This window comes from Cydia strobilella, chromosome 5 (assembly GCF_947568885.1).
Source record: "Cydia strobilella chromosome 5, ilCydStro3.1, whole genome shotgun sequence".
In the NCBI taxonomy this organism is placed as follows: domain Eukaryota; kingdom Metazoa; phylum Arthropoda; class Insecta; order Lepidoptera; family Tortricidae; genus Cydia; species Cydia strobilella.
In genome coordinates this window covers 1,755,971-1,776,324 of record NC_086045.1, presented here as the reverse complement: position 1 = coordinate 1,776,324, position 20,354 = coordinate 1,755,971, and the positions used below count along the sequence as shown (strand labels likewise).

At 46.4% G+C, this 20,354-nt stretch overlaps 1 protein-coding gene and 1 long non-coding RNA gene across 2 annotated transcripts in view; one reads left to right on the top strand and one right to left on the bottom strand.

Moving 5' to 3' along the window:
- Positions 1 to 20,354, bottom strand: part of LOC134741322 (fat-like cadherin-related tumor suppressor homolog) — a 183,601-nt gene that overhangs the window by 35,317 nt on the left and 127,930 nt on the right. Inside the window, exons 25-30 of the mRNA XM_063674072.1 lie at positions 20,145 to 20,299; positions 19,438 to 19,519; positions 18,130 to 18,376; positions 16,959 to 17,316; positions 16,042 to 16,188; positions 10,479 to 10,782 (exon numbers count right to left, since the gene is read on the bottom strand). Coding sequence (XP_063530142.1) covers positions 10,479 to 10,782; positions 16,042 to 16,188; positions 16,959 to 17,316; positions 18,130 to 18,376; positions 19,438 to 19,519; positions 20,145 to 20,299 — 1,293 coding nt within the window. The remainder of the gene's footprint in view (positions 1 to 10,478; positions 10,783 to 16,041; positions 16,189 to 16,958; positions 17,317 to 18,129; positions 18,377 to 19,437; positions 19,520 to 20,144; positions 20,300 to 20,354) is intronic.
- Positions 1 to 20,354, top strand: part of LOC134741334 (uncharacterized) — a 178,988-nt gene that overhangs the window by 36,053 nt on the left and 122,581 nt on the right. The gene's annotated exons all lie outside the window — the stretch shown is intronic.

The following is a 20,354-nucleotide window of genomic DNA, read 5'->3' as shown; positions in this document are numbered from 1 at the left end:
TTGGTAGGTGTGCTGGGAACAACGTGTCGCTGTTTGTGTTCGTCTGCGTGTGCGGGGCGCCTGTTTTGACTCCTCCCGTGGCCCAACTCCCTTTTTTGGTTCCTGGTCCTAGGAACATTGAGGGGTTTTCCTTTTGTGTGGTCCTGCGGTCGGTTGGCATGGTGTGGTCTCGGCTCCGTTTTTTTCCGTCCGGGATTTGTTGAGGGTGCGTGGCACGTCTTACGCATGGGTCCATTTTGGATGATGTAACTGTTGTGACGTTGGTCGACTGGTTTTATAGGTTAATTTATTGTTTTAATGTACGGGTATCCCTGTTATTGTGACTTACTTGATTTGGCCGGTCTCATTTCTGCATTGTGATTTGCACCTTATGATGTAGTGCGTTAGGTCCATTTTTCTATGCTCTCGGTTTGTTGTTTACCTGTCGATGGTGGTGTGGATAATATTTATTTAGTTATGTTTTTTGTTTTTTAACCTATATGTTTTTTTTTTTGTTTCAAACTGACGTTTACCGGGTCCATGTTCCATTTCCAAATTTTGTTTGGGTGCGCGCTGCGTGGTTTGTATTTTTTTTTGAAATTTCTTTTTCTGGTTGTGTTTTGTCGCTCGACTCTGTACTCTGTGTGGGTTGCGTATGGTTCATATTTACTTGTCTGTTCGCTCCTCGGTTTTCCGTGTATTTATCTGTCGGTCTTTGTTTCCGGTGTTGTTTGTTTGTTTCTATTTTAATAATGGTAGGGTTTCATATCTTTTATGTGTGCTGTTATGACCTTTTTCCTTGTCGTGTTGTCTTGCAAGAGATATATTACTGGGGATTTTTTTTCTAACACTACGTATGGTCCGACGTATTTTGGTGCTAATTTTGCGGTATAGCTGCGTTCTGCCTTGGATAACGTGTAATTTCTTTTTAGGACGAGGTCGTTGAGTTGTGGGGCCCATTCTCGTTTATTTCTGTCATAGTACCCTTTCTGGATTGTTGACGCTCGTTCTTGATTTTTTCGCACGATGTCGTATATTTCCTGTAACTTCGCGAATCCTGTTACTTGCGGTGTAGGGAACACGTTCTGGTCGTTAGGGTTCCGTAGTTCCCTTCCGTACATTAAAAATGCTGGGGTATATTTTGTTGATTGTTGTGTAGATGTGTTTAAGGCGAAGTTGAATTCCGCTATGTACTTATCCCATGTTTTGTGGTTGTTGTTGACGAATGTTGCTATCATAGTTCCGAGCGTTTTATTTATTCTTTCTGTCGGGTTGCAGTGTGGGGCGTACGGCGGGGTAAGTTGGTGTTGTGTACCATATTTTTGAAGCGTTTGCTTGAAGATTTTTGATATGTATTGTCTACCGTTGTCTGTTACCAGGCGTCGTGGTGCTCCGTGTCGTAGTGCCACTAATTGTTCAAATGCTTGTGATATGCTCGGGGCTGTGGCGTTCCGTATCGGTGCTATTTCTGACCATTTTGTGAACTTGTCGTGAAACACTATGATCCATTGGTACCCTTTTGTTGACTTCGGTAGTGGCCCGATTAGGTCGGAAGTGACTGTTTCCCATGGGGCTTCGGGGTTATTTACGTACATTCGCCCAGGTTGTTTCTGTTGTGATGGCTTGTGTTTTTGGCATGCGTCGCATTTCTTTACGTGTGCTTTCACGTCCTGTTGCATTTGTGGCCAGTAGTACCTTTGTGCGATACGTTTCCATGTCTTCTCCATTCCCAGGTGACCTGCGCTGGGTATGTCATGGTTTTGTTGTATTATGTGCTGTCTGTCTTCCTCTGGTACGCATAATTTCCACTCTGTTTCGGTGTCTGTTCCTCTCTCGACCTGCGGGGCTTCTATTTTCGTGTACATTTTCCCCTCTCGCATACGATAGTTTTGTACTGCTTCGGGGTTTCTGGTAATCTGGTTCCATTTTTCTTCGTACCATTCGTTTTCTTTTGCTGCACTTACGGGGTTTCTGGATAGGCCGTCTGCTATTTGGTTTTGTGTTCCGCTCCGATACACGATGTCGAAGTCGTATTGCTGTAATTCTAACGCCCACCTGGCCAGCCGGCCTGTGGGGTCCTTTACGCTGTTTAGCCAGCGTAGTGCTTGGTGATCTGTTACTACGGTGAACTGGTACCCTTCTAGAAATGCCTTCATTTTCCTTATGCTCCACAGGATTGCTAGGCACTCTTTCTCCGCTGTTGAGTATCTGGTTTCTGGTGGCGTGAGTTTCCTGCTGGCGTACATTATTACCTTGGGGTTCCCGTCGTGGTCTTGAAGTAATACCGACCCGAGGCCTATGTCACTCGCGTCTGTTTCGAGTCGGAAACGCTTCGAGAAGTCTGCTCTCGTTAGTACTGGGTCTGTGGTTAGGATTTCCTTTAGTCTCTGGAATGCTTCTTCTTGGGGTTGTTTCCATTCGAACTTTTGGTTTTTCTTGAGTAGTTTTACTAATGGTGCTGTTATTTCTGCGTATTTTGGTATGAACTTACGGTACCATGACGTCATTCCTATGAACGTCCTGGTTTCTTTTACGGTTGCTGGTGTCTTTAGTTCGGTGATTGCTCGTATTTTTTCTTGGTTCATCTTGATCCCTTGTCTGGTTACCGTGTGTCCTAAGTATTCTACCTCTGATTTTGCGAACTCGCATTTTTCTCTGTTGATGCGTAGGCCTGCTTGTCGTATTCTCGTGAATACTTCTTCCAGGTGTGTCATATGATCGTCGAATGTTGGACTGCAGACTATTATGTCGTCTAAGTATACGTACGCGTGCGGCTCAAGTTCTGGGCCAATCACTCTATCCAGTAACCGCTGAAATGTGGCCCCGCTTGAGTGGAGGCCGAATGGCATGACGGTAAACTGGAATAGGCCCCTGCCAGGGACCGTGAATGCTGTGGCTTCTCTACTCTTTTCCTCTAGTGGTACGTTCCAATATCCGTCTTTGAGGTCGAACTTTGAGAAATATTGCGCTTGTCTTAGCTTTTCTAGTGTGTCGTCTATCTGTGGTAGCGGGTATGCATCTTTCTCGGATATTTGGTTTATCTTACGGTAATCTACACAGAATCGGTACTGACCTGATGGTTTTTTCACTAGTACTACGGGTGAGCTGTATGGGCTGTGTGACCTTTCGATCACGCCCTGTTGAAGCATGTCGCTCACGTGTTTGTCTATTATTTCCTGTTGCTTGGGATTTCGTGGATAATATCTTTGTTTTACTGGCTCCGTGTGTTTCAGTTTTATTCGGTGCTGTACCCAGGTATTACCTTTTGGACTCTTGTCGCAGAGTTCAAACTGGTGTCGAAGTAGATGTTGTAATTGTGCCTGTTGTACCTCTGTGAGCGGCGTGCTTGGCTTCTGTTGGTTGTATTCGTCGGCTGTACTCTTCTGGCTTTCTTCTGATGTCCCTACCTGCTTCTTGTCCTCTCTGTTTTCCTGACTTTTTCTCTGTGTATTTTTGTCATCGGGATCTTCTTCGTCTTGGCTCAGCTGTGGCCATTTTATTGATATTCCTAGGCGTTTCAGGATGTCCATTCCTATTATAATGTCCGTGGCTGACGGCAACACTCTGAGCCAATGTCTGATTTTTACTTCTTTGATTTCTACGTCGACCAATAGGTTGTTGTGTGCTTGCGTTTTGGTCCCGTTTGCTAGTATTATGTCTCTCGTTTTTTCTTCGTTCTGGTACGCAGAGTTCTTGCATTCGTCGTATACCTGTTGGTTTATGTAGGAGTTGGTGGATCCTGTGTCTATTATGCCTTGGTATTCTGTTTCCATTATGCGTAATTTGGTGTATATGCGGTTGTCGCTCGCCTGTGGGCTGTCGGCTGCTCCTAACTTCTCCTGCCCTTTCCAGGTTGTTTTTTTGCAGCAGTTCCTGCTTAGCACTCCCAGCTTCCCACACTGGCTGCAAAACACTTGGCGTCTGCCCCTGCAGGCGTCTGCGTTATGTCCCGGTTTCCCACAGGACCAGCAGCTGGTCTTGGGGTCATACCTCGGATGCACTGTGTGGCTCATACTCTGTCTCTGCTCGGGTTTCGGTCTCTGGTTGTTGTGGCGTCTGTCGTCCCTATTCTGGGTCGTTTGTTCGCTATCTTCTTGCTTGTGGTCTCTCCATTTGCTGTGTTGGGGCCAGATGTGATGGGGAGTGTATCGCCCTGTTCCTGAGGATGTCGTTGCGCTGTACGTGGATGCTCGTATGTTCTCGTACTCGGTTCCTAACTTTAATAACTCTGGTAATGTCTTGTAGTCCTGCTTTTTTATGTACAGTTTGTAGCTATGTAGCATATTTTCGTGGATGCGATGCAATTTCTCCGATTCATCGTGGTTTCCGTTCCTGCGCATCAGTGTTTGTATGTCCGTGACGTAGTCGGTGAATTTCTCCTGGAACTTTTGCTTCCTGGCCACGATTCTGGCTACCAGGTCCTCTTCGTAGTTGGCCGGGAAGTAGTATAATTTAAATACCTTTAGGAATTGGTCCCAATTATTCCATGTTTCGGCGTTATTTCTGTACCACAGGAGTGCTCTGCCCTGCAGGATGCGTGGTAGTGCGGGCAGTATGTCCTCTTTTGCGACGTTGCTGGCGTCAATGAGCTCTTCCAATCGTTCTATGAACTCGACGGCGTTGTCTGTGGTTTTAAATGAGAGGTTCCATTCTTTTATCAATTTTGTTATTACCTTTGCATTGTTTTCCGCCATTTCTCCCGCTTCTTCCTCTTTCAGGATCTCCACCAAGCCCTTACGTATCTCCTCTACGGTTAAGTCTTCGGTCGGTACGCCACGTTTTGTGGCTTCTTGTACTAATTCGGGTTTTTTCAGTCGGTATATCCAACTTGTAGGCATTTCTAATACCTACCGGTAAGCAGCGGTTGTACGGTGCGCGGTTGTCCGTGCGGGGTTTTTTTTTTTATTATTACTTGGATGGAGCGTCGGGGCTCCTGGTGTACCTCTGTGCGGGCTAGGTGTCCTCTACGGGTGGGCGGGATGCGACAGTCCCAGTTGCCTCGGTGCGGTGATGCTACGTGTAGTGGCTGTATGGAATATATTAGTACACGGGGCGGTATATGTTAAATATTTATTTATTTATTTATTTATTCTGTCCTCTCTCGAGCAATGGTTCCTTCCAGGATACCGTATAGACTCCTACGTGAGTTTTTTTGTTGGGCGCCAGATGTGATGGGGTCACGTTCGCCGGGGCGGGCGCGACCTCATACACCTCCCTTGTTCCAGACGGGAGCAAGGGTTTCCTATTTAGCTCAGAGGAGAGAGAGGGTGCAGAGTGAGAATAAGGAAACACAGTTGTAATGTTGTAATACAAATCGGCGGGCTTTTATGCCGGTTTATTATAAAGTAAGATTCCTTAAGTCTAGGTATCCTAGGTACGACGCGGGGTGGCTTCTAATTCTTGTAACGGTACGGCGCGGACCCTAAGCTACTCGCGGGTTTGGGAACGGTATCCCCTAAGAGTGAAGGGGATGGCGAGACGGGAAGGATATGCGAATCGGGGGGAGCGCCTAGGGTGCCTACGCGTCTAAAACACGCCGGCTCTGACCAGGGCGATAGGGAGTATCAAGGGTGCCTACGCGTCTAAAACACGCCGGCTCGGACCAAGATACAGGGTAGGACGGGTTACGTAATCCAGGTGCCTACGCGTCTGAAAACACGCCGGCTCTGACTGGGCTACGGGAATCAGGAAGGGTCGGAGGGGAACCGGGTGTCTACGCGTCTGAAAACACGCCGGCTCGACCGGGAGATCAGCTGTCCTCACTGCAGAAGGCGGTGAGCCCAACTGACGCTGTTGTATGGGCGCGCGCCGCTTTTATACTCTCGGCACGGCGCGCGGCGGGTGGGGCGAGTGGGCTGGCACTCGATCGGTGGCCGCGGCTCGATAGGTAGCTTCGCTGTCCGTCACGTGGCCGCGGCGTGGTGTTGTGATGCGCGGCTGTGCGCGCCATTACAAGTTGTTTTCTTATGTTTGCTGGTAGAATTGACTTTTAAATGACAATTTTAAATGATAAATAAAATTTACCCAATGTTTTAGACCTCCTAATTCATTTTAAAATATCTAAACTAGGAAAACTCGAGTTTCCACTACAACTCCATCACTGAAAAATAGTATAATAAACAGTAGAAAGAACACTATTTAGCACCTACAATTTAAAAATCACACATTTTAACGCCAAATATTTCAGAATGTGTAAATTAAATTTCAACAGATACCACTTTTTACACCGGCTGACTTCGGATAAGTTCTCTATTCAATTCATTTTAAAATATCTAAACTAGGAAAACTCGAGTTTCCACTACAACTCCATCACTAAAAAATAGTATAATAAACAGTAGAAAGAACACTATTTAGCACCTACAATTTAAAAATCACACATTTTAACGCCAAATATTTCAGAATGTGTAAATTAAATTTCAACAGATACCACTTTTTACACCGGCTGACTTCGGATAAGTTCTCTAAAATATTTACATTGTTTTAAGAGCCCGTAGTCGATTTGAAAACGCGCGAAAATACGACTTTTACACAGTAACCGAACGCCGGCCGCTGCTTGAAATAACGCGACCGCCTAAACAATATTGATACTTTCGCAACATTATGCGTCACTTTATAACTTTAATTAGGTTAAAATAAAACTTTCGGTAAATTTGATATAATCGTTTATTACTCTTAACAATTTACCTATGTATTCATATAATACATACAAATTATATAGCATGATGATAATGATTTGCACTAAGGCAATATCTTATATATATATAATCATCTTACTCGCGTTATCCCAGCCTTTTTGCCACGGCTCATGGAAGTCTGCTGGGGTCCGCTTGGCAACTAATCCCAAGAATTGGCGTAGGCACTAGTTTTTACGAAAGCGACTGCGATCTGACTTTCCAACGTTCCAACCCAGAGGGGAAACTAGCCTTTTGTTGAAATTTGGTATACAGATAGTTTGAATCCCGGGGAAGTACATAGAATACTTTTTATTCAAGAACTCACCCTTTAAGGGGGTGGAAATTTGTATGGGGAATCAATAAACGCTGAACCGATTAAGATGAAATGAGGTATGGACATAGTTTGAGTCCTGGGGAAGGACATAGGATAGGTTTTACCCCAGAAACGGGGGGCAGGGGGGGGGGGGTAATGGAAATTTGTATGGGATCCAATAAAACCGATTTGGATGGAATTTGATATTATGGAGATAGTCTTAATCGTTGGGAAGGGTGATAATAATTTTTATTTCCAAAGTCATCCTCTTCTCTTCTCCACTCTTCTAACACTCGCTCAACGTGTGGTTGGTTGTACGATGAATACTGCTCAAGACCTGGAACACCTGGAGTGCTTCTGGGTGCAAAGGGTCAGGGGTAACACTCGCTCAACGTGCCGCTGGTAGAGTATGATGGGGAAAACTCAAGACCTGGAACACCTGAAGTGCTGCTGGGTGCAAAGGGTCAGGGGTAACACTCGCTCAACATGCTTCTGGTAGTGTGTAGTGTACGATGGATACAGCTCAAGACCTGGAACACCTGGAATGCTTCTGGGTGCAAAGAGTCAGGGGTAACACTCGCTCAACGTGCTGCTGGTAGTGTATGATAGGGAAAGCTCCAGACGTGGAACACCTGGAGTGCTGCTGGGTACAAAGGGTCAGGGGTAACGGATAACACTCGCTCAACGTGCCGCTGGTAGTGTATGATGGGGAAAGCTCCAGATCTGAAACACCGGGAGTGCTGCTGAGTGCAAAGGGTGGGTAACACTCGCTCAACGTGTTGTGGGTAGTGTATGACGGAGACAGCTCAAAACCTGGAACACCTGGAGTACTGCTGGACGCATCGGATCAGGGGTAAAACTCTTTTAATCTGAAGTTGGTAGAGTATGCTGTAGGCAGGTTAAGTTCTTCAAGACCTGGAACACCTGGAGGGCTGCCAGATGAAGCAGGCACCTGACCAGAGCTACCACACGTTTAACATGCAGTAGGTACTGGGGGTTAAAAGGGGGTGGAAGTTCTGATAACAATAAATGAACCTGAGTTTCACTAAGTACAGCCAGGGTTCATCATCAGCTCTATCTTGGGTACTGCTCTCCCATTTGCTCATCAAGACGTGTCAGAAGACCAAAACAGCGTGTGCCTATATTGCACCAAACCTGAGTTCCACTAGGTACAGCCAGGGTTCAGCATCAGCTCTATCTTGGGTACTGCTCTCCCAAGTGTTCATCAAGACGTGTCGGAGGACCAAAACAGCGTGTGCCTATGTTGCACGAAACCTGAGTTCCACTAGGTACAGCCAGGGTTCAGCATCAGCTCCATCTTGGGTACTGCTCTCCTAATTGCTCATCAAGACGTGTCGAATAACCAAAACAGCGTGTGCCTATGTTGCACGAAACCTGATTTCCACTAGGTACAGCCAGGGTTCAGCATCAGCTCCATCTTGGGTACTGCTCTCCTAATTGCTCATCAAGACGTGTCGGAAGACCAAAACAGCGTGTGCCTATGTTGCACCAAACCTGCGTTCCACTAGGTACAGCCAGGGTTCAGCATCAGCTCCATCTTGGGTACTGCTCTCCTAATTGCTCATCAAGACGTGTCGAATAACCAAAACAGCGTGTGCCTATGTTGCACGAAACCTGATTTCCACTAGGTACAGCCAGGGTTCAGCATCAGCTCCATCTTGGGTACTGCTCTCCTAATTGCTCATCAAGACGTGTCGAATAACCAAAACAGCGTGTGCCTATGTTGCACGAAACCTGATTTCCACTAGGTACAGCCAGGGTTCAGCATCAGCTCCATCTTGGGTACTGCTCTCCTAATTGCTCATCAAGACGTGTCGAATAACCAAAACAGCGTGTGCCTATGTTGCACGAAACCTGATTTCCACTAGGTACAGCCAGGGTTCAGCATCAGCTCCATCTTGGGTACTGCTCTCCTAATTGCTCATCAAGACGTGTCGGAAGACCAAAACAGCGTGTGCCTATGTTGCACCAAACCTGCGTTCCATTAGGTACAGCCAGGGTTCAGCATCAGCTCTATTTTGGGTAATGCTCTCCCAAGTGCTCATCAAGACGTGTCGGAAGACCAAAACAGCGTGTGCCTATGTTGCACGAAACCTGATTTCCACTAGGTACAGCCAGGGTTCAGCATCAGCTCCATCTTGGGTACTGCTCTCCTAATTGCTCATCAAGACGTGTCGGAAGACCAAAACAGCGTGTGCCTATGTTGCACCAAACCTGCGTTCCATTAGGTACAGCCAGGGTTCAGCATCAGCTCTATCTTGGGTACTGCTCTCCCAAGTGCTCATCAAGACGTGTCGGAAGACCAAAACAGCGTGTGCCTATGTTGCACGAAACCTGATTTCCACTAGGTACAGCCAGGGTTCAGCATCAGCTCCATCTTGGGTACTGCTCTCCTAATTGCTCATCAAGACAGACCAAAACAGCGTTTGCCTATGTTGCACTAAACCTGCGTTCCACTAGGTACAGCCAGGGTTCAGCATCAGCTTAGCTCTATGTATACTAAAACCTTCTCCAGAATGTAACAAACACTTTTCTAAAAACCGCATCAAAATCGGTTCAGCCAAATGCGAGATAATCGCGAACAAACATACATACATATACGTACAAACATACGGGTCAAACTGAGAACCTCCTTTTTTTTGAAGGCGTAATAAACAAGTACTTACAACCCAAGGATTAAAGTTTCTGGTCGCAGTTTACACGCACACAGTACAGCCAAACACGCAAACAAATATAACTTTTTACACGGCGAGCGACGCACACAATGATAAATAACTTCGTCGTCGTCGATGCAACGTGCGGAGCCGATCAACAAACGTCCTGCCTCTACCAGCTCTCGCGCGGGACTGAGGCCGCGAGCGCGTGTCACCGATGTTATGCCAGAAAAAGGGGAAGTTTTTAAAAAATCGTCAGAAAATAAAAGTTGCAATTTAAATAAAATGAAGTACAGCAACAGTTTAAGTAAACATTGCAGATTATTTGAGTATGCAATCTACGTCGAAAATAAGTAGATTTTCGGAGAAATTGTCACTTGTTTTGAGGTCATTTCTGGAGAAAATTGAATTCGTTTAACTTTCATTTCCTCGAACTCTAAGTCATATAACAACAATGTAATCTGATAAACCTAGAGTACAGAATATGTGTTATACAAATTTACCATTTTTAGCAGTCCAAACTTTACGAAATTTACAAATAAGAGCATCAAAGTCAGTGCTTTACACGCGTTTACCTAAACGTCCATCAGAAAAAAAATCATTACTAATTTAGTAAGCTTTTTTTCAAAAAAATGATCTGATAAACCTAGAGATAAGAAGTCGTGCTAATAGAAACCAGTACTTGTTATTTCAATTAGGTAACAAAAGGTGTACAATTTCACAGAAGAAATCTATCAACTTTACATTTTTGCGACTAAAATCGTAACCGGGCTCTTAAGAAAAAAATGTGTAAATAGTAGCGTCAATTTGCCGTCAAAACAAATAAAGGAAACTTACCGAAAGCAGAGGCATTCTTCGCAAAAGCCAACGCCCCAGTCACCGAATCTATCTCAAACAGTCCTGACGCATCAGAATTCAACTCTCCATCGTACAGTTCGTATCTGATCCTCGCATGTTCTCCAATATCCGCGTCATGCGCAGTTAAAGTCAGGAAAGGCTTGTGTGGTTGCAGGTTGTAAGGGGCGGAGGCGCGGTATTCTCGGAGAGGGAATTCTGGCGCGTGGTCGTTGGCGTCGAGGACGCGGACGCGGACGGTGGTGTGACGGATACGGCCGCCTCCGTCGCGCGCTGCCACTGGTACCTGGGGATTAAGAGAGATTTAGGGCCAGTTGCACCAACCACATTTGACAGACTGATTAACATCACTCAGCAGAGGACTATGAAAATTCCCATACAATAAAATTTTGCGAACGCTTTAACGGTGACCGACGGTTTGGTGCAACGTTAGAAGATATATATTTGACGACCGGTCTGGCCTAGTGGGGAGTGACGCTGCCTGTTAAACCGATGGTCCTGGGTTCAAATCCCGGAGTAATTCATAGGACCATGGCCATTTATTATGGCCATTAAATAATTAATCCCCATTAATCCACTATTGTATAGTTGTCTGAGTACCCATAACATAAGCCTCCTTAGGGTTACCGTGGGACTTAGTCAATCTGTGTAAGAATGTCCTATAATATTTATTATTTATATACTCTGGTAAACCCAGATTGTCAGTGAATTACCGGCCAAGTGCGAGTCGGACTCGCGCCGAAGGGTTCCGTACCATTACGCAAAACGGCAAAAAAATCACGTTTGTTGTATGGGAGCCCTACTTAAATATTTATTTTGTGGCGCATCACTCAGACTGCATGCGCACACCACTACTCGTGAACCCGTCCAGGCGACAGCGGGGCGAAGAAGACGCGCGGAGGGAACCACCGCGGACCGGCTCCCAGATCGCGACGCGGAGCCTCAGAGCGCATCCGATCGCCTTCGACGCCGAACCTGTGCCGCTCTGCCCCGCCGCTCGCGCTTACGCTATCGCAACCTATCGCTTGTTCGCTATCCTATAAATTCATAGCGCTTTGTAGAAATTAAGATTATAGTTTTATACGTGGAGTTCGCGTTTGATTTAACGATCACATAGATAAGAACCCACATTGGTGACCCGAGAGTGCATACGGACCGCAAGAAGTTTTGTCGTCGCGTTATAATTATGGGCGGAAATGGTAACGACGCGGGCGCGACGGGCGAGTCTCCGCCGCCGCCGCGAGCGGCGGACGATTTTGCTGATGCACAAGTTGGCGCACCGGTAGCCATTAACCGCGTGGCAATTCGTTTGGCGCCATTTTGGCCGGACGATCCCGAGGTCTGGTTTGGACAAGCAGAGGCGCAGTTTCACGTGTCAGGTATTAAGGACGACGCCACGAAATTTTATTGCGTCGTCGCACAACTCGATCACAGGTATGCTAAAGAGATTAAAGGTATTATTAAGAATCCCCCAGCTACTGATAAGTACCCAAAGTTAAAGGCTGAATTAACTAAGTACCTGTGTGTTTCCCGTCAGCAACAGATTACCCAGGTGCTGTCTAATGAGGAATTGGGGGATCGCAAGCCCTCGCAATTTCTGCACCATTTACAACATTTGGCTGACGGCGGAATGAATGACGAGTTTATGAAAAGTATGTGGATGAAAAGGTTACCGACACACGTTCAACCTATTTTAATTTCGCAGGCCTCAGCCAGTTTGGAGGAGCTAGCAGATCTCGCCGACAGAATTTGCGAGGCCACGTCACCGTCGCCGCCATTACACGTTGCGGCCGCGACGTCCGATTTTGGAGGGTTGTTGAAACGCATCGACGACCTGACACGTGCACAGTCCGAGATGACTAAGCAAATTGCGCAAATGTCCATGCATCAAGGCCGAGGACGCTCAACATCTCGTCGAGGAGGCAACGCGAGATCGAGGAGCAGGGGTCGGAGCCGAAGTAGAACTGCAGGTACGTGTTGGTATCATTCTATTTTTGGTGAAAAAGCGAAGAAATGCACTACCCCCTGCAATTACTCGTCGGGAAATGCAAGCGGCTCTCAGTAAACGCGGCGACTGATTGCCGCGCCACAAGCCGCCTCTTCATAACCGACAAAAGGTCTAAATTGCAGTTCCTTATTGATACTGGTTCCGACCTCTGCGTGGTACCACGTGGGAATTGGCCCGATGGCAAACCGACTGAGTATAGCCTCACCGCTGCCAACGGCACTCCTATTCAGACATACGGGACCGTCACGCTGCACCTTGACCTGGGCCTACGGCGAGACTTCGTGTGGAACTTCGTGGTAGCTAGCGTTGGCAAGCCGATCATCGGAGCTGATCTCCTGGCGCACTATGGGTTGCTCGTGGACTGTCAGGACGGTAGATTGATAGACAAGCTCACCACTCTCTCCACAGCAGCCATACGGATGAAATGCGACATCTCCAGCATCAAGACGATTTCCGGTGACAGCGAGTACCACACCCTGCTTGCAAAGTACTCGCAACTTACCAAACCGTCAGGCATCACACGTCAAGTGAAGCATAATACCGTTCATTTTATCCGTACCTCACCAGGGCCTCCAGTATTTTCCAGACCACGCCGCCTGGCTCCCGATAGGCTGAAGGTGGCTAAAGAGCAGTTCGAAGAGATGGTTAGAGACGGCACCGCTCGTCGCTCCGATTCACCCTGGGCTTCTGCGCTTCACCTCGCTCCAAAGAAGGACGGATGGAGACCTTGCGGGGACTACCGCGCGCTTAACGCGCGAACAATTCCGGACAGGTACCCCATTAGGCATATCGAAGACTACGCTCACAGTTTGGCAGGCTGCACTATTTTCTCTAAAATTGACCTAGTCAAAGCTTATAACCAGATCCCGGTTTTTCATGAAGACATTGCCAAAACTGCCATAACCACACCGTTCGGACTTTTCGAGTTTCCTTTTATGTCTTTTGGCCTAAGAAATGCAGGACAGACCTTCCAGCGTTTCCTCGACGAAGTACTTCGCGACATGGATTGCTGCTACTCTTACATCGATGACATTTTGATATATTCCAGAAGCCACAGCGAGCACCTGGAGCACCTTGAGCAGGTTTTCAAACGCCTGGCAGAGTACGGCCTGCTCATCAACGAGAGGAAATGCGAGTTCGGTCAGCGCGAGGTAACCTTCCTGGGTTTTCACATATCGGAGCAAGGTACGCGCCCTCTGGACACAAGGATCGAAGTCATTCGAGATTTCCCTCCTCCGAAGACTGTAAGCGGCCTACGCAGGTTCTTAGGCATATTAAATTTTTATAGGCGTTTCATCCCACACGCTGCTGAAGAGCAAGCACCACTTCACGATCTGCTAGCTGGTCCAAAGGTCAAGGGCTCGCATCCAATCAGTTGGACTCCTGAACTTCTCCAAGTCTTCGCCAGCTGCAAAGCAAGTATCGTTAGAAGTACCCTTCTCGCTCACCCAGTAATGAATGCACAGCTGGCTCTCGTCTGTGATGCGTCAAACTCGGCCTTGGGCTCGGTGCTTCAGCAATTGGTGGACAAAGAATGGCAGCCTCTCGCATTTTTCTCCATGAAGATGAACAAGGCCCAGTCTCGTTACAGCGCGTACGACAGGGAACTTCTGGCAGTGTACGAAAGCGTCAAGCATTTCAGGTTCATGGTTGAAGGCAGGCATTTTGTGATCTACACCGACCATAAACCAATCACATACGCTTTCCAGCAGAGAGACCGTCACTGTTCGCCTCGCCAGTTAAATCAGCTCGATTTCATCTCACAATTCACCACCGATATCAGACACATATCCGGTAAGGATAACATTACAGCAGATGCCCTCTCTCGCATCGAGGCCATTTCGAAGCCACCAGACGTGGAGACCCTGGCCCGTTTGCAGAAAGCAGATCCTGAGATGCAAGAGCTCCTGGATCCCAACAACTCCTCCATCGCTCTCAAGGAAGTTCAAGTACCAGGGTCACTCATCACGTTGGTCTGCGACGTCTCACAGTCCAGGCCTCGTCCCTACGTACCACGCGAGCTACGACGGCAGGTTTTCGACGCCATACACTGTCTGAGTCATCCAGGTGTAAGGACAACAACCAAGCTGGTCACGGAAAGGTATATCTGGCCCAACGCACGGAAAGATTGCCGTGCCTGGACCCAAGCCTGCATCCCGTGCCAAACAGCGAAAGTACAGCGTCACACCTCTTCCCCACTCGGTCAGTTCGCACTTCCTGGTGAGAGATTCAGTCATGTGCACATTGACCTCATAGGACCTCTCCCACCTTCACACGACTTCAGATACTGTTTCACAGCTGTGGACAGGTTCACAGGCTGGCCCGAAGTTCTGCCACTTCATGACATCACTGCCGAGACGGTGGCAAAGGCACTATGTGAAACATGGGTCTCGAGATTTGGTTGCCCGCAGGTTGTCACAACTGATCAAGGACGCCAGTTTAATTCTCGACTTTTTCAGGCGTTGACGCGCCTCTGTGGCGTACATCTGCGCCACACAACGGCCTACCACCCAGCGGCGAACGGGATCGTGGAACGTCTCCACCGCACCCTCAAGGCCGCCATCATGGCCCACGACGAGAAGAGCTGGACTGACGTGCTCCCCGTCGTGTTGCTGGGGCTGCGGACGGCTTGGAAGGAGGACCTGCGGTGCTCGGCTGCGGAGATGGTTTATGGTGAGCCATTACGGATCCCGGGTGAGTTTTTCAATTCTAACACACACCCTCACAACATGTTGCAGCCATCTGACTTCGTGTCAAGGCTTAAAGAGTGCCTGACCTGAGTGAGAGACCTGTGACAGTCACTATAGACAGAGTAAAGCCAGCTTACACTTTAGCTGAGCATCAGCAAGCTGCTGTCCCGTCTTCCGATGCTAAGCAGGAAGACCCTGTTAGGAAAACACGTTCTGGTCGCATTGTCAGATTTCCTAATTTGTTTTCCGCAGATGGACGTTAGCACTCCCAGGGGGGTGATGTGGCGCATCACTCAGACTGCATGCGCACACCACTACTCGTGAACCCGTCCAGGCGACAGCGGGGCGAAGAAGACGCGCGGAGGGAACCACCGCGGACCGGCTCCCAGATCGCGACGCGGAGCCTCAGAGCGCATCCGATCGCCTTCGACGCCGAACCTGTGCCGCTCTGCCCCGCCGCTCGCGCTTACGCTATCGCAACCTATCGCTTGTTCGCTATCCTATAAATTCATAGCGCTTTGTAGAAATTAAGATTATAGTTTTATACGTGGAGTTCGCGTTTGATTTAACGATCACATAGATAAGAACCCACAATTTTATTCTGTTTTTAGTATTTGTTGTTATAGCGGCAATAGAACATCATCTGTGAAAATTTCAACTGTCTAGCTATCACGGTTCATGAGATACAGCCTGGTGGCATTCAAAATTTCTATGGGAGGAGTGGAGGACACTAGGACTTCTCGCATACATTTTTTAAATCTTCCCATATATCATGTATTCGAATATGTCACCGTGCCGTACTCGCCGCCGTCAATCCTGCTCTTTCAATTGTTTAGTGTGAAATTACCTCCCACTCAGCTTTGGCCTCGCGATCTAAAGCCACTCGCGTAGTCAAAGCGCCGGTGGCAGCATCCAATGAGAACGTTTCTCGCAGCAACGCCGAGTCGATGGAATATGTCACCGTGCCGTACTCGCCGCCGTCTTCGTCATCGGCCTGGAATAAAACAAATATTGTTTAATCTTGGGATCACTCAGCGAATTTAATGAGAACACAGGATAATTCCTTCCACTGAAACTGGACGTTCCGTCTAAGCCGCTGACGGTTTCATTCTTTTGTTAGGCCGGAAATATGATGATGTCACGATGATATTTTCATCTGTTTCTTTAGAGTGATTTTATTGAAAGTAGCTGAATCCAGCTCTTGAGCTAGCAAAATGGGTGTCAAACGTCATGATAGTTCATTATTCGCGCCTCAACGAAATAGGCTTAACTCTAAATGGAACGTTAAGGCGGTTCCCTGAGCCAGAAGGCGAAAATTCTCCTTATATGATCATATTTTTCTAAGAGATGTAGATATTCGTAGACTTGGAAAAAAAAAGTAGTTCTTGATATTATCATTAATTTATTCCGATACATGAATTATGACACTTCGCTCGATGCAATTAATTCCCAAAGTAACATCTAACTAGGACTTTTAAAGCAATTTTACTCGGTTATTTATTATGTGACACTATAAACAAAAAAAAGAAGAAAAAGCAATCTTAACTTAAATAGTAATTTTACCGCTTTCGAATTTCGATATTGTAAGGCAACGTTTTTAAAATAAATAAATATCGACAAAATTCGATCGAAATTGACACTTGGCGCGCATGATCTTTCCCGTTGTTTCTTGCGAAATGTGATAGTGATAGCGGCAAACCGGAACGGTCTTAAGTTTGTACGTACAGAATAGACACTAAAAATACCGTTAAAAATTAAACTAACCTTTACAGTAGTCAATAGAACAGGCGGCGGTAGATTCTCCATAACCCTCGCTTCATACACCAGATGCGGGAATCTCGGCGCGTGTCTATTCGCGGGCACCACAGTAAGCTTCACCCTCGCGAACGCCGCGTGCGCACCATCAGAAACCGACACGTTCAGCGATCTTGAGGAGTTTTTAGGCCACCCCCTAGGTGCTGATAGGGTGACTAGGCCGGTGTTTTCGTCGACGGAGAGTAAGGGGGTGGGGGGGGCGTCGACGGTGGCGTAGCGGAGGCGGGTGGCGTCGCCGGCGTCGGGGTCCCAGGCGGCGACGCGGGCGAGGACGGTGCCGCGGGCGGCTTCTTCGCTTACTAGGGCGCTGAGGATAACATTATGATGATTAGACGATGTATTATGTTTCATTTAGTAAGTACCTAAAGCAAAGGTAAAGGTAAACCTAAGGTAAATCATTCTCATTTCATTTCATTCACTTACAGAGTAGATTTTCAAATGGGCCACTGACATCCTTCACTCGTAATCTTAAATGTACTATACAGGGTGGCCAAAAATATGTGCATTCCCGGAGGTTTTGGGATTATACTGAGCAACTTTTACTATGGGACCAACCACGAAAACGCGAAAAAAAATTACCCTCGCATAGAAAATGGACCAGTCAATTTTTTTTTCGCGATTTCGGGGTTGGTCCAATAGTAAAAGTTGCTCAGTATAAGTGGTGGAGTCGAGAGAGAAGAGAGCGAGAGATGAGTTACCTGACAACTGGTCGTTCTAATCGCGGCGGCGCGTCGTTTACATCCTTGACTCGTAATCTCAAATGCGCTGTATCCGACAACGCCGGTTTGCCTCCATCCTTCGCCGTCACTAGGAGACGATGTTCAGCGGTAGTTTCAGCGTCTAACGGGGCCGCTAGTACTAAAGTGCCGGTGGTGGAGTCGAGAGAGAAGAGAGCGAGAGATGAGTTACCTGACAACTGGTCGTTCTAATCTCGGCGGCGCGTCGTTAACATCCTTGACTCGTAATCTCAAATGCGCTGTATCCGCCAACGCCGGTTTGCCTCCATCCTTCGCCGTCACTAGGAGACGATGTTCAGCGGTAGTTTCAGCGTCTAACGGGGCCGCTAGTACTAAAGCGCCGGTGTTGGAGTCGAGAGAGAAGAGAGCGAGAGATGAGTTACCTGACAACTGGTCGTTCTAATCTCGGCGGCGCGTCGTTAACATCCTTTACTCGTAATCTCAAATGCGCTGTATCCGCCAACGCCGGCCTGCCTCCATCCTTCGCCGTCACTAGTAGACGATGTTCAGCGGTAGTTTCAGCGTCTAACGGGGCCGCTAGTACTAAAGCGCCAGTGGTGGAGTCGAGAGTGAATAGAGCGAGAGATGAGTTCTCGCCAGAAAGCGAGTACGTTATTTCGCCGTTTACACCTGCAAGTAAATAAGTATAATAGGACAATCTTACACAAAACGACCTAGTATAATTAAGTTTAAGAAGACGTTAGGATAAATTAAACAATCAAACATTATTTTATAACACGAAAAAAGGACACATTTGGTAGGCCTCCGTGGCTCTTGGCAGAAAGCGATTGGACCGGTGTTCCAATGGTGGCAAGTTGAGTCCTGCTGGAGGTGTAAAATTTTCCATTTTTCGTTAAATTTAAAAATTACGAAAAAAGGCAATTAAATTTAATTAATTAATTAATTAATTTTAATTGATAGGCATTGGACAATTCAGTTACTACAAAACATGGCGCCGAAGGCTATGTCGAACTTAGGGGCATGATTTTTCTGAGGCTTTACCTACACGTATTATACAATCAAAGAATGCTTGATGGCATAGGCATATGTAGACTTGAAAATCACTTCCAACATAACATGTTGGCTAGTTGGAGGTCAAGTATTTTATAGATAGCGCCAGCATAGGTTTTCCTGTCAATCCCTAGAATTGTGTCCAATCTTGGTTTTTATTGCCTGAATGCTAGACAATCTCATAGAACAAGACTAGAGACAGAGAAAACCTACGCTGGCGCCATCTATGGAAACCACTGACAGTTGCCAACCCCAACCAATAGGGGATATTACTGCGATGTTCTGCCACCAGAGTGCAGCACTAGCCTTTTTAATAAACTATAGAGTAACTTACACATACTGTACCTTTAACAGGTTTTTGACAAGTTTTCAGAGACAATAAAATATTACATTGATGCATCAAGGCGGTTTGTTTACACGCGAATCCGAAATTTCGCTATCTGCCTCTTTATCGCTCGAATATGCAACAGTAACAGAGATGTTAGATAACGAAATTACGATTTTCTTGTTTCGCGATGGATTCTCAGATTGTGGTAGTCGGTTCGCAGAGTTTCGCGTAATATTCCCTATTGTGAAGGTTTTAATCAGTTTAATGCACACACTATCGAAATCGGACCATTACGTTGAAAATTACAAATGGCGACCATCATAGCCCTTGAACAAATGATAACAAGGTTTACCTGTGTCATTATCTCTGGCGTGGAAGGTAATTATGGTTGTCCCGACGGCAGCTGCCTCGCTCACCTCCACGTCATATAAGTCCTGAAACGAATCATTCGTAAATAGGTGAATATTATGAGGTTGATACCTTTATATTTATAACATGTTATATTTTTTACACAATTTTGACAATCAAATATTATCTTATCTTATCCTCACACAATTTGTTGCCTAAATATTATTTTCTCTTTAGTGATTGAGCGAATTTTATAATAATAGTTTATAATAAATAACTACCCTCATATTTGAACGAAATATTTTTATTCGAATGTTTGTTACCGTTATATCTGGTTACAAATACATTTTCGTTATTAAATTATCATTTAATTGCTTAAAATAATAAATAAAAAGTACATAATTTTAGTTCACATAAGTGTCATTAGTAGCAAACGTCAGTTGGACCGTCCAACGTGTGACGTCATAACGCTCTGTCGAATTCGCATCAAAAATTATGAGCGATTCAACCGCTCAACATTTTTCAACATTTTAAATATTTTTTAATTAAATAATGTGAAGGTGTTCCAGCGATATAAATTATGATTACAAAAAAACATGCTTGGAGCTATTTGTGATAGATTTTGCCCACACAATTTGAATGAAGTTTGTTTAGTTTTGACATCCGAGGAATTAGGTATTTCATTATAATGTACTTTAGAAAACCATATACCTGCGATAATTCCGGCGGGCAATCATTGACATCTGTTATGTGTAATGTTACTAAAGCGTCCGCTGACGCGCCCGTAACGCCATCTGTGGCCCGGACGACTAGCTCCAGCTCCCGGGTTTGCTCGTAGTCTAGTGGTAGAGCCGGGACTAGCGAACCTGTGTAAGAAAACGTGTAGAAGACACTTGTATGAAACAGGTCGGATGGAGAATA